The sequence below is a fragment of the Otolemur garnettii genome, unplaced genomic scaffold, assembly GCF_000181295.1.
Source record: "Otolemur garnettii isolate 467f Iridium unplaced genomic scaffold, OtoGar3 scaffold00213, whole genome shotgun sequence".
Lineage (NCBI taxonomy): Eukaryota > Metazoa > Chordata > Mammalia > Primates > Galagidae > Otolemur > Otolemur garnettii.
This window is the reverse complement of record NW_003852608.1, coordinates 848191-862690: the sequence shown is the minus strand read 5'-3', so window position 1 is coordinate 862690 and position 14500 is coordinate 848191. Positions and strand designations below refer to the sequence as shown.

At 38.1% G+C, this 14500-nt stretch overlaps 1 protein-coding gene across 1 annotated transcript in view; it reads left to right on the top strand.

Moving 5' to 3' along the window:
* The window catches only part of DLGAP1 (DLG associated protein 1), a 342771-nt gene that overhangs the window by 132058 nt on the left and 196213 nt on the right, over positions 1-14500 (top strand). Inside the window, exon 3 of the mRNA XM_003801620.2 lies at positions 8361-8538. Coding sequence (XP_003801668.1) covers positions 8361-8538 — 178 coding nt within the window. The remainder of the gene's footprint in view (positions 1-8360; positions 8539-14500) is intronic.

Genomic DNA, 14500 nt, shown 5'->3' with positions numbered 1-14500 from the left:
TTTAGTTCTTTAAGTGTTCTCCAGATGTCTTTCCAAAAGGAACGTATTAGTTTGCAATCCCACCAGCAGTGTAGAAGTGTTCTCTTTTCTCCACAACCACGCCAGCATCTGTGATTTTGGGATTTTGTGATATGGGCTAATCTTACTGGCATTAGATGATATCTCAAAGTAGTTTTTGATATGCATTTCTCTGATCATTAAGGATGGTGAGCATTTTTTCATATGTTTATAGGCCATGCGGCTGTCTTCTTCAAAGAAGTTTCTCTTCAAGTCCCTTGAAGAGGGAGTCCCCTGAGAGGGGATCACTTGTTCTCTTCTTGCTAATATGTTTGAGTTCTCTGTGGATTCTGGTTATTAAGCCTTTGTCGAAGACATAACCAGCAAATATCTTCTCCCATTCTGAAGGCTGTCTACTTGCTTTACTTACTGTGCTTTTGGCTGTGTAGAAGCTTTTTAATTTGATAAGGTCCCAGTAGTGTATTTTTGATGTTGCTTCAATTGCCAGGGGAGGGGGGTTCTCTTCATAAAATTTTCCCCCAGGCCAATTTCTTCAAGTGTTTTCCCTACATTTTCTTCTAGTATTTTTATAGTTTCATATCTTAAGTTTAAATCTTTAATCCAGTGAAAGTCGATCTTAGTTAGTGGTGAAAGGTGTGGATCCAGTTTCAGTCTTCTGTAGGTCACCAGCCAGTTCGCCCAGCACCATTTGTTAAACAGGGAATCTTTTCCCCACTCAACGTTTTTAACTGGCTTGTCAAAGATCATATAATGGTAAGTACCTGGGTTTGACATGATTGTATACCTGAAAAATACCAGGGATTCTACTACAAAAGTCTTAGAAGTGATCGAGGAATACAGCTGCATCTCAGGTTACAAAATCAACACTCATAAACCAGTAGTGTTTATATATACCAACAACAGTGAAGCTAAAAAAATAGTCAAGAACTCTATTCCATTTACAGTAGTGCCAAAGAAGATGGAATATTTGGGAGTTTACCTAACAAAGGATGTGAAAGATCTCTATAAAGAGAACTATGAAACTCTAAGAAAAGAAATAGCTAAAAATGTTAACAAATGAAAAAACATACCATGCTCATGGCTGGGAAGAATTAACATTGTTAAAATGTCCATACTACCCAAAGCAATATATAATTTTAATGCAATCCCCATTAAAGTTCCATTGTCATACTTTAAAGATCTTGAAAAAATAATACTTTGTTTTATATGGAATCAGAAAAGCCTCGAATAGCCAAGACATTACTCAGAAATAAAAACAAAGCAGGAGGAATCACATTACTAGACATCAGACTACACCATGAATCCATAGTGATCAAAACAGCATGGTATTGGCACAAAAACAGAGGTAGATGTATGGAACAGAGTAGAGAAATTTCTTTTAGTGTACACAGGGATAGTGGCATGACAGACAACAGAAACTTAGAAGGAAGAAGGGACAGTGAGGGGTGGGTGATGAACAGTCAGTGGGTATAGTGTGCGTAGCTCAGGCTGTGGATACACTAAAGTCCTAACTTGACCACCACACAATCTATGCAGATAACAAAATTGCACTTTTTGCAGGGCAGAGTCAACAAAGAAAAAAAATTGCACTGGTACCCCATAAATTTATACCAAAAAAGGCAAAAAATAAAAAAATTAGCTCCCTTTATAAAGAAATATGATTGCTTTTGAGGCCTCATGTTATTTTTATAATGGCTTAATTGAAATATAATACACATGCTGTATCATTTACCCATTTCAAATGTAGAATTCAGTGGTTCATAAGATAGTCATAGTTGTGCAACTGCCATCACAACTAATTTTAGAACATTTATCACCCCCAAAAGAAACTCTATGCCAGTGAGGAACTTGTGGCCTTCTATGTCCTTAAGTTTAGCCTTTCAGAATCCAAATTTTACAGAAAAACTCCTTTTATTTTTTTTATTATTAATTTTTTTTTTGCAGTTTTTGATCGGGGCTGGGTTTGAACCCACCACCTTCAGTATGTGGGGCTGGCGCCCTACTTCCTTTGAGACACAGGCACCACCTCTTTTATTTTTATTAATATATTTTTGTTCAACTTTTATATTTGTATTTTATTTTTTAAATGAACATGTTTAAAATGCCAAAGAATAAGTTTCAGTGAAATAATCTTCCCAGATTGACTGACACAATTAGAACTTTAGTAAGCCATACGGGCTAAATTAACAGCTGCTACACTTATGATTTAGTTCTAACTTTCTCCGCCTGACTGGCACCACTACCACATGAGAGTTTGTGGGGGTTGAGTATGCCAGTCTGTTATCAGCTTTTGACAATGGTGTGCTGTATTTCTGTCTGAAGTGAAATTTGTGAATAGTTGCACAGCTCAAAGGTATTTTTAAATTCTGTCTGCTTAACAACCCATCATGTCAAAGAAGACCAAGAGAATGCTGAAAGAAGGAAATAAAATTTTTTAATGAAGATTGGGAATTATATTATCTTATTTCTGCTAAAGATAAGATGATTTGCTTGCTTTGTGATACTGCATTAAAGAAATTTAATGCTTATCAGCATTATAACACTCATAAAGACCACAAATACATGTATTTTAAATTAAACGGAGAGGCGCAACAGGTTGTATAGCAGAAATTAAAAGATGAAAGGCAAAAGCAAAGACAATTCTTTCAAGCATCAGTAAGACCTGGAAATAATGCCACTGAAGCAACTTAGAAAGTTGCTTATATGCCAGACAGGGAAAGAAAAGCTATTGAGAGATATAGTAATTGTGAAGGAATGCATTGTCGAAGGTGTAGGATGTATAGGCCCCACTAACACTTCAAAGTACAAACAACTGCCTATTTCAATGAGAATCATAACTGACTAGGAACATTAATTGCCTTCAACTCAACAGAACAATACTTCAAAAGGAAAATATATATTGTCCAATCACTTTCGATGAATTAACTGATACTACTGACTCAGCACAAGTTTTATACTTCAGTTGAGTCACAGCAGATTTTCTTTGCTACAAAGAGTTACTGGCTTGGGGCACTCTTGTGAACAGAACGTGGAGAATAGATATCTTCAACAACTTTCAAAATAAATGTCATGAAGTTGAACTGAGTTCAGTAAATTTAGTGAGTTTATGTACAGATGGTGCACCTTCCATGACAGGAAAACAGGAAGAGTTTATTGCACAGGGAAAAAAAAAAAATTAACAGATCCAGATGCACTTGTTTCTATTCATTCTCTCATCAGAAAAATCTCTGTAAAATTTGATTCTTCTTAGCATCAAAACAATGACTTCAAAATGTTATCTACTGAGAGTTTGATCAATTCCATCTGTAGTTCTTTAGGTGCCTTGGTGAAATAAACTAGGTGGGGATGAAATGCTAATTTGACTGATGCTAATTTGAAACTTAACTAAGGCTTAGTTAACTTTAAAACTAACAAATAGGCTCGGCGCCTGTGGCTCAATCAGCTAAGGCGCCAGCCACATACACCTGAAGTGGTGGGTTCGAATCCCCAGCCCAAGCCCGCCAAACATCAATGATGGCTGCAACCAAAAAATAGCCAGGCGTTGTGGCGGGCACATGTAGTCCCAGCTACTTGGGAGGCTGAGGCAGGAGACTCGCTTGAGCCCAGGAGTTGGAGGTTGCTGTGAGCTGTGTGGCCATGGCACTCTACCCAGGGGGATAGCTTGAGGCTCCATCTCAAAAAAAAAACCTAACAAATACAGGTGTAGTTTTCATTTTTTGAAATTAAGTACATAGTAGTTAGATTTTTATAAAATAATGTACATTTTTAAGTATATCTAATTGAAGTTTCTTGAATGTGGCCTTATTTGATTACAGCTCAATTAAAAGCTAAAGCTACTAGTTTAAGTGACACTTTGTAACAAGTTATAGTTACATATAATTATATTCCTGCAAACCCAACACAGAATTATCAGTTTCATAACATGCTAAAATTGAACAATAATATATTTGGTGTGGATTTTGGCATATCATTCTGAAGTGCATTGGCTATTGCAGATATTTGCCAAAATTTTGTCTTTGAAGAACAGAATCAGCAATGAGAATTATTGAAAAGAAGATTCCTATAGGCATGCAGTATTTCTGTGTGATATCATGTCAAATCAAAACAACTTGAATATTTTGTTTTGCAAAGTAAAACTGAGCCTATATAAGATACGTGCTCCCTCCCAAAAAAAAAAAGGCATTTTGAAAAAAAAACTATCTTTTTTTAAAACACTTCTTCAAAAGGAAACTTCAGATGAACATTTTCCCCAGTTAGCAAAGGTCACTGATGAGCGGGAGATATATATGAATCATTTGAAGAATACACACCCATTATAGAACTTTCAACTGGAGAATACAATGAAGTTTCACTGACTTTGAGAATCAGAATGTCACAGTCAAATTAGCATTTCATGTCCACCTAGTTGATTCCATCCCCACCTAGTTGATTTCACCAAGGCACCTAAAGAACTACAGATGGAATTGATTGAACTCTCAGTAGATAACATTTTAAAGTCATTGTTTTGATGCTAAGAAGAATCAAATTGAAATATATAAAAAGGCAGTAGATTACCCATGCTTTCAATGACATGTCCAGAAAATGCTTTCTTGCTTTTCAACCAGTTATTGCTGCAAATCTACACTCTCCTACCTAACCCAAAGCAAGATGGCCTTAAGATCACAAATGACTGGCTCGGCACCTATAGCTCAACCGGCTAAGGCGCCAGCCACGTACACCTAAGGTGGCGGGTTCGAATCCCCAGCCCGGACCCACCAAAACAACAATGACGGCTGCAACCAAAAAATAGCCGGGCGGGCACATGTAGTCCCAGCTACTTGGGAGGCAGAGGAGACTCGCTTGAGCCCAGGAGTTGGAGGTTGCTGTGAGCTGTGCGGCCACGGCACTCTACCCAGGGGGACAGCTTGAGGCTCTGTCTCAAAAAAAAAAAAAAAAGATCACAAATGACTGATACCCATCTAGAGGATCGATGGATTCCTTCCTGGCTTTTTGGCTAAGATCAAGTGTAGAGGATCTGCCAAAACTGCAGACCTCTGTGCTGCAACTAAATATTCAGATGTTTTCCACCAAAAAGCAGACACAACAAAGTCATTAAAAGATTAGTTAACTTTAAAACTAACGAATACAGGTGTAGTTTTCATTTTTTGAAATTATTAAGTACATAGTAGTTAGATTTTTATAAAATAATGTACATTTTTAAGTATATCTAATTGAAGTTTCTTGAATGTGGCCTTATTTGATTACAACTCGATTAAAGTTTTCCCACCCCTGCTTGCCACCCTTTAGATATCAACCCCACCACCATTGATACCGGAAAAGTGGTGCCCCAGACAGCTCAGCCCAGTGGGGCTGGGGGCCTGCCACCTCTGTCTTGGTGGCAGCAGCCAGCAAAGGAACTGGCAGGCTGGAGCAAGCAGGGGAGCTTCCCTCCCCCACCAGAGGCTCCAGAAGAGCAGCCAGCTCTGCTCTTAGAGGACCTGCCAGCTCTGCCTTGGCAGCAGCTGGAAACCAGCAAGCTGGAGCCAAAGGGGGAGCTTTTCTCTCCCACCGGAGGTGCCAGGAACAAAAAAGACTGGCAGATCAGGGGAAAACACTGGCGATTCCTCCAGTGCATCCCTGATTGGTGCATTTTCAATCCTGCTCCTGACTGGTCTATTTTATAGACCAATCAACTAAGCTCTCAGCTCATTGGACAACTGCCCCTATATAAACCCCTGAGCAGAGAGCCTAGGGGCAGATCATCGCAGATGGTCAAGGAAGTTAGAGCAGAAGAGCAAGCGATTTCAGCAGATCATCACAGACCTTTGAGGAAGAGAGAACAGGAGAACAAAGACCTCAGCAGATTGCTGCAGACTGTTGAGGGAGAGAGAGCAGAAGAGGAAGAGCTGTAACACTTACACCCTGCCCTGCAAGGAAGTTTGGCTCTTTGTAAAAGCTGTGACACTTGTATAAAACCTATCTTATCCTGCTCTGCAAGGTTTGGCTCTTTGTAAGAGCTGTAATAATAGTTCTGTAAATAAAACCTAACTTACTGTCCATCCTGTGGTCCATCGATTCGATGTCATCAAATTGTTGAGACCAAGAGCCTGGAAATCCAAAGTCAAAAATCCAGTATCACCATGATCTTCCTGCCCCTCCCCCACCCAGCTCTAGGCAACCACTACTGTATTCTCTATTTTTATAGTTTTGCCTGTTCTGAACACTTCTGTGGCTGCTTTCACTTACCATAATGTTTTCAAAGTCCATGCATGTTGTAGCCTGTTCCTTTGGAACAGCCCAATAACATTTCATTGCATAGCCATACCACATTTATTGGTCAGTTCATCAGCTGATGGACATCTGCGTTGTTTTCACCTTTTGTCTCTTCTGAATTATGCTGCTATGAACCTCGTATGAAATGTAAAATGAGTTTGGTACATTTGAATGAAAAATTCCATGAGATTTTTACAGCAATTGCATTAAATTTATAGATTAATTTAGGAGAAACTTAAATTTTTTGTAAAATTGAGTACTTTCAGTTAGGCAAATTATTGGGAATGTTTCCATTTAAGTAGGATTTGTTTATTGCCTCCCATAAGGTTTTATCATTTTCTTCATAAAATTCTGGTGCTTATTTTCATTTATTTTATATTTTGCCATTTTAAATGGGATTTTTTTAATTAAAATTTTATTTGGTGGTAGAGGCATATAGAAAACTTGGTAATTTCTGTATTTCTACCTTATATCTAGCTACCACTATCTCAAGGTTCTCATGACTTTTTATTTGATTTTTTTTATTTACAGATAATTTCATAATCTATAAATACTCAACATTTATCCCTCCCATTGCAATATTTATATACCCTATTTTTTTCTTTCTTTTTCTTCTTCTTCTTCTTTTTTTTTTTTTTCTTTTTTGAGGCAGAGTCTCACTATTTCACCCTTAGTAGAGTGCGGTGGCATCACAGCTCACAGCAACTTCTAACTCTTGGGCTTAAGCAACATCTTGCCTCAGTCTCCCAAGTAGCTGGGACTACAGGTGTCCACCACAACTATTTAAAGAAATGAGTTCTCCTTCTTGCTTAGGCTGATCTCGAACTCCTGAACTCAAGCAATCTGCCCACGTTGGCTTCTGAGAGTGCTAGAATAACAGGCATAAGCAACTGCACCCAGCCTTTCTTTTTTTAATTTTTTAATTACTCTAGCTAAGAGCTCCAGAATCATAATAGGTAATAGTAACTATGTTGAGCATACCTCTTTTCCCTACCAACTTCAATTCTTTTAATTGCAAGCAATATTACATGTAAAATTAAAGAACTTTAATAAAGAAAAATCACCCTGACCCCAAGTGAAAACAAACTTTAAAAATTACTAAAATTAAGTTGTTCATAAATATCTGCGAAGAGTGAGGAAGGACATATGCCAAAATGCCAAGTGCACTTTCTATAAAGGTGCAGAATTTTGGAAACAGGATCAGTGGGGGAGAAGACCTACTCTCCCCTTTGTTCACTTCTGTATAGCTTGGCTTTTTGCAATGAGCATTTCCTACCTTTATAATGTTACAGTGCATCTTGGAATAAATCCAAAGAGTACAAAGTGAGTAAACAGTTGTGTGTACGTTCAAGATTCAGAGAGATGTGTGCGTTTCTGGTGGTTATGTTTTGTTCACTAAGTTCAACCTCAACTATGGGAGAGAGTTAAAGATTAGATAGCTGAAAAAGAAAAGGAGGGAAAGAAGTAAAAAAGGAGAAAGAGAAGGGAAGGAAAAGGGAAGGCCAGTGGAAGGGAAGGAGGGGAAATTGGTGGATAGATAGAAATATTGATATTGATACAGATACAAATGAAGACCCACTTCTTTTTTTTTTGTAGTTTTTGGCTGTGGCTGAGGTTTGAACCCACCACCTTTTTATGGGGCTGGTGCCCTACTCCTTGAGCCATAGGTGCCACCCAAGACCCACTTCTTGTTACTAGAGAGTCCATAAACAAAAAGATGGCGGGAAAGATACAGGTAGAAGGAAAACCTTACAAATTACACAAGTCAAAAAGTAAATAAGTAAGTAAGTAAAATAAAATAAAAAATACACAAGTCAGAATTCTAGGACTATTATCTCCCTCCCTAGGGTGCCTAGGAAAAGGTGAGTGGAGAAATTACTTAATGGCTAAAGAGAATCTTAATTGCTCTTGATGATCTCCTTCCAAAAGTTTTTTTTTCTTCTGAGACACCATGGGAAGCAATCATAGAAAGGCATCTACCATATTATTTGCCCGAGTACTTAGGGCACCACATAATTAGTGACATGTCTTATTCCTGCTTCCGTTTTTGGAATATGACTAAATGCACTTCTTCCATTCTTCTCTTCCAGGATTTCCAATGAGCATTCACCCAAACTCCAGATCCGGAGTCACAGTTACCTGAGAGCAGTAAGTGAAGTCTCTATCAACCGAAGCCTGGATGGTCTTGACCCTGCAGGCTTGCTCACGTCCCCAAAGTTCCGCTCCAGGAATGAGAGCTACATGCGGGCCATGAGCACCATCAGCCAGGTAAGTAGCATGAGGTCCTCAGTAACCATGTAATTGCAGGAGGGAAGGCGTAAGAGCTGAGAGGGCTTGACGTGGTGAAGCAGTCACTCAGTAGACCACTGAGGGATCAGACAAGAGGTACAGCGAAATGCTACGAAGAGGAGCATTCCATGTGTTCAACCACAGCACCAGCGTCACCATCTGCTGAGAGTGAAGGAGCCCTCTATGGGGGTTAAAGCACAACCAAGAGGTTCTTAGAAATTCATCAGCAGACCTTAGCACCAGCAAATTTATCAGTAAGGAGTTGATAGATGGCGCTGTGGATGTTAAAGATGCTTGTAGGATGGAATCACAGGGCAGACATTATTGATCTATGTGTATGTGACTTAATAAAAGGAAAAAAAAATTTTAATTCCTTCATTAAATAAAAAAACCAAGGCAGTGTCTAATCCTAAAAGCACTAGAGTATTAAGCAGGACATCAAGTCAGGGACCCAACCCAGGACACAAGATTGAACCTATTTACCTCAACCGGGTCCTAGGTGAATATTGCACATTGGTATGGGAGATAGACTGCCATTTCTAAGAACTGATACACAGGGCTAGAGATGAAAACTTAATGAGGATGACCAAATAATATTTCCAAAATATTGAGCTAAAACTCTTCAGTTTCTCTCATCAAAAGTCTCAGTGTATTTGAGAAGGCTGTGCTCCTAAGGTCAGGGCATAGAGAACCTGGGACGTTCAGGAAATGACCCTGCAGTTTTCAGCGGCCACCAGAGGAAGAGGTGTCTTAGGGACTTCCTCTGGGAGAACATGAAAGGGATATTTTTTGAAATGTTAAAGGCTCTGAATTAAAATTTATGTCACAATTTTTAAAAATAAGTAACTGATTATTAATTCACTTAATAGTGAGAAAAACATTAGGTCAGATTTTGCAAGTTATACAATGATGACTCATACATAATCCCTGTCCTCCAGAGGTTACCAGTCTAATGAACAGCACGTGAGAAATATAGAAGTTCTATCACAGATGTTATTACTTGAACATCACAAAAACACTCTGAACATAGGTGGGACAAGAATTGGCAATAAAGCTATATTCTGTTGGCAACTTGCTGGATTAGGCACTGTGCCAATTGCTTTATATTTTTAATATTACTCCTTACAAACACCATGTAGGATATTTAAGTAACCAGATGTTAAATGTGACTTTACTTGTGTTCACAAGATTTGACAACAGATCCCAAAGCTAAGAACAAAAAGATGTTAAGTACCCAGGATTCCAAAGAGAATGGGGCCTCAAAATATGCATTTTAACAAATATCCAAGAGATTTAATAAAGCATTATTTGTTCTGAACTTTGAAAATTTCTAACCTAAAGCATATCAAGGAATAGTGAATGCTCTTATTTGGTTGGAGCTTAGAATGCTTGTAGAGGCAGCACTGGGACAGCCAATCTGAACAACATCCTAGAGACATGTTTTTATGAATATCCTGGCATGCGAAGCCCAAAGAACTGCATTTTATTCATTAGGAATGGAGTTAAATAAAGATTAATTAAACTTCAGCTTTTAAGCAGGCAAGAGATAGGATCAAAACTCTGATGTAGGATAATTAATTTTGCAACAAAATGTAGGAAAGGTTGGAGGAGATGAGAACCTAGAGGCAGAAAGACAGAAAGACATCAAGATCATCGAGGTAAAAATTAATGCTCTTGATGGCAGTGGTGATAGTGGTGGTGGTGACCATGCTAGTGATAGTGATAACACCAATAGTGCTGATGGTAATGGTGGTGGTGGTGATGGTGGAGGTTATGGTAATGGTGGTAGTGATGGTGATGGTGATGATGATGGTTGTCCTGGTGACTGGTGGTGGTAGGGGTGGTGATGGTTGTCATGGAGACTGGTGATATTAATGGTGGTGGTGGTGATGATAGTGGTGATGATGGTGTTCATGGTGACTGGTTATAGTAGTGGTGGTGGTGGTGGTGGTGGTGGTGGTTGTCATGGTGACTGGTGGTGGTACTAGTGGTGATGGCTGTCATGGTGACTGGTGATAGTAGTGGTGGTGGTAATGGTGATGGTGGTGATGATGGTGGTCATGGTGACTGGTGGTAGTAATGATGGTGGTGGTGATGGTGGTGATGATGGTGGTCATGGTGACTGGTGGTAGTAATGATGGTGGTGGTGGTGTTGCTAGTAGTAGTGATGTTGATGGTGGTGGTAGTGATGACGGTTGTGATGGTGAAGGTGGTGGTGATGGTAGCAGTTGGACATTGATGGTATTGATAGTGATGGTATAGTGTGATGCTGGTATAATGGAACAAATAATGTATTAAGAAAAAAGTGATGAAATGGTAGGCTGACACTGACACATCTGACCATCAGAATGAGACCCTGAAATAGAACCACTGCTCTCACTTTATCCCTTCCATCAACATGGAGCTAGTTCCCTGCTCTAAACAGAGTCCTGAAGAGCAAAGTTAGGAACCACAAACAAGCTCTGAGAGCAGAGTGGGGAGAGCCAGGGAAGCTTGGCACATGAGGTTCCAGTATTGAACCACCACACATTTCCTTATTTTAAAGAAATTTCTGAGAGCACACACACCTATTTGTACGAGTTAATGCTCATCCAATGATACACAGTATCCCAGCTCTAGGGGAAATAGCTGGAACCTCATTTTGGTGTAGTTTGGACTTGCTTTTTTCTCTTTGATTCTACAATAAATAATCTTTAAAACCTTTTGAAGCACAGGTTTATTCTTCATGGCCTAAAGGTCACATAGTCTTCAGAAATTATAAAATACCTTATTAATCCAACTGTCATACATGCAGAATACATTAGTGGGTTTTAAAATTTTTGTTTGAATTTATACACATTTATGGCCTTCATAACATTACCATAAAACAGGAGAACCTTTAATTTTCCCCAGCAGGACATTGTCCCTACACAGCTGGTTGCTTTTAGTTCCTGTGCTATGGATTTGATCTTCCTTGGGACAACATCACTTCCCAGTGACGGCTTAATAAGATATGAGCCATCCACTGTGCAGAAACATGGGACAACTAATGCTGTGTCAGGCCAAGTGCTGCAGCTCCTGGGGGTAGTCGGCCGGCTCTAAGGAAAGGATGAGAACAACGGCCATCTCAAATGGATTCCTAATGAGGCGACATTTTTCTAGTTCCATAGTCAATTTTCAACACATATGTTAAGGATAATTTCAGACTTGCTATTCTAGTGCAACATTGTCATCATTCAAAAGGAAAATGGTTGCTTCTTCAGAGCTATCCTGCCCAGACTTTTCATGATGTTAGAGCTATTCTCTCAAGCAGATCATTAGTAGAAGTTATAATAGTATAGAATTTAAGTGCATTATATCCTATTCTACTTTAAAACCTGACATATTGGGCGGCTCCTGTAGCTCAAAGGAGAGGGTGCCGGCCCCATATACTGGAGGTGGTGGGTTCAAACCCAGCCCTGGGCAAAAAAAAAAAAAAAACCTGACATATTATTCATCAAAGGCTCATAGATAAAAGTAAAATTTTATATGCCAAGGAACTGGTTTAGAGTAACTGAAGTATTTGTTTCCGTCATTCAATACTCCTAGATGTAAAAGATCCCAATAAACAGATTGTGCTTGGATGATAGACAAAAACTGTGCACCTTTTCACATGTTAATTCTTTTTATATGTTTTTACTCTATGTACTTCTAATAAAATGGAGGCTTTTTGTTGTTGTTGTTGTTGTTGTTGTTGTTTTTTGGCCGGGGTTGGGTTTGAAGCCCCCCTCTGGCATATGGGGCTGGCACCCTACTCTTTTGAGCCACAGGCACTGCCCAAAATGGAGGCTTTTAAAGGACTTGGAAAAAAGAATTATAGGAAGTCTGACATTTTTTAAATATTTCATGTAGTTATTGTCATTTCCAACTAACTTAATTTATGCCTTAATTTATTTCAAGTGTAAATACTAAGTGTTTTCATCCAGAATGGCAAACTAGAAGCCTACAGACATACTTTATCTCACAATATGCTGGCTTTCTGCATCATTTTAAAGCATCAAATGAACCAGGCAGCTGTTGTGCTTAGTGGTAATACCAGCAGCTTAGCTATGGCTTGGACTTAAGCTGTGTGGATCCCTACTGTGTGTGTGTGTGTGTGTGCACATGCTACATGTGTGTGTGGAGAGAGAGATATGGATACCCAAAAGAATCATCTATGGGTACACAACTAGTCAGTGACAAAATCTAGAAAATGCCAGTATGCAACTCCCAACTACTAAGTTACTTTAATCCCTGCTGTTATTGGTGGCCATAATTTTGCTAGTAATAATAGTACTAATAACGGAAATAATAACAATGGCATAGTATTTACTATTATTTATTGGTTACCTGATACATGCTAGCAGCTTTGAATATTATCTCATTAATTTTATATCAACTCTACAAGAAAGATCACTTTTTAATTTATGAAACCCAGTCTCAGAGGTTGAATTAATATATCGATCTCATTTTTCCCACTACACTGTCTCATAAAATAATATCTACCATTTGTGAAATGCCTACTTTGTCTAGAAATATTATATGCATTGTTTACATTATTTTATTTTTATCCTTAAAGCATCCATGGTAGGTAGGTATTATGTACCTGTTTTACTAATGCGGAAAGTGAAGCTTGGAGAATTCAAGCAAATTATTCACTAATAGTATAAAGAACACTAAACTCTTCATCCCATATAAAAAAAAGAATATAAGTAAATTTCAAATCTAAGCAATAACACAAAATAACAAAAAGCAGTAAACTAAATTTTAGGAGAACATGTGTATGATGGAATTGTGGTAGGAATTATTACTTATAATAAAACAAGAATTCCAGAAAATATAAAGTAAAAGATTAAGCTCTTTGAGTAATTTTATTCTAAATAAAATTTAATATTTCATTGTGGCAAAAGATATCATAAAGTTGAAATACAATTGGTTCAAGGAATATTTACACACATTAAGAACGAAGGTTAATGTTTCAATTCCTTAAAAGAAATCTACCAGTTAGGAAGAAAAAGTAAACAATCCAAAAGAATCTTGAGTAAAACTTAGGAAACAGAGAAAAATAAATACAAATGCAAGTAAATACACCCCACATACTAGGCTAGAAAATGCATATTAAAACAAGACAATATTGGTTTTGACCCATCAGAGAGAGAAAACTGCTAACAATAGGTCCTCGTGAACATGCTGAGAAGCTAATGTCTTATTTGCTGTTTGGAGTGTGAATTGCTTATAAATGCTTCAGAAAGCAAGTAGGTAAAATCCACAAAAGGTAAACTACACTAAGAAAAATAGAAGCTAAAAAAATGGTAAATTTTCAAAATCAGAAAGAAATGAAGATATAAAAAAATTAAAAGGGATATTGACAAATATTAAAGATAGAGAGAGAAGATGGAACACACAGATAATAGAAGTCCTTAAAGAATAAAATCAAAGGAGACAAAGAGATAAATTCACAATAAATTTTTTTTTAAACTTTCCTGAAATAGGGTGGTGCCTGTGACTCAGTGGGTAGAGTACTGGCCCAATATACTCAAGGTGGCCCCAGCCAAACTGCAACAAAAAATAGCCGGACGTTTTGGCGGGCACCTGTAGTCCCAGCTACTCGGGAGGCTGAGGCAAGAGAATCACCTAAGCCCAAGAGATGGAGGTTGCTGTGAGCTGTGACGCCACAGCACTCTACCAAGGGTGATAGAGTGAGACTCTGTCTCTTTAAAAAAAAAAAAAAAAAGAAAAGAAAAAGAAATTTATTTGCTTCTTAGAATCAGAACTGAGAAATGTATTCTGAGTATTAATATTCTAGTCGATTATGGAGCTTGGAAGAGAAATATATGGTGTATTTTTAAATGCACTATCTTAGAATGCTCAATTTCTATAAATAGCCTCATCTTTGTAATCCTAGATATCACGCATAACAGCTCCAAAAGCAAGCAACAATTGC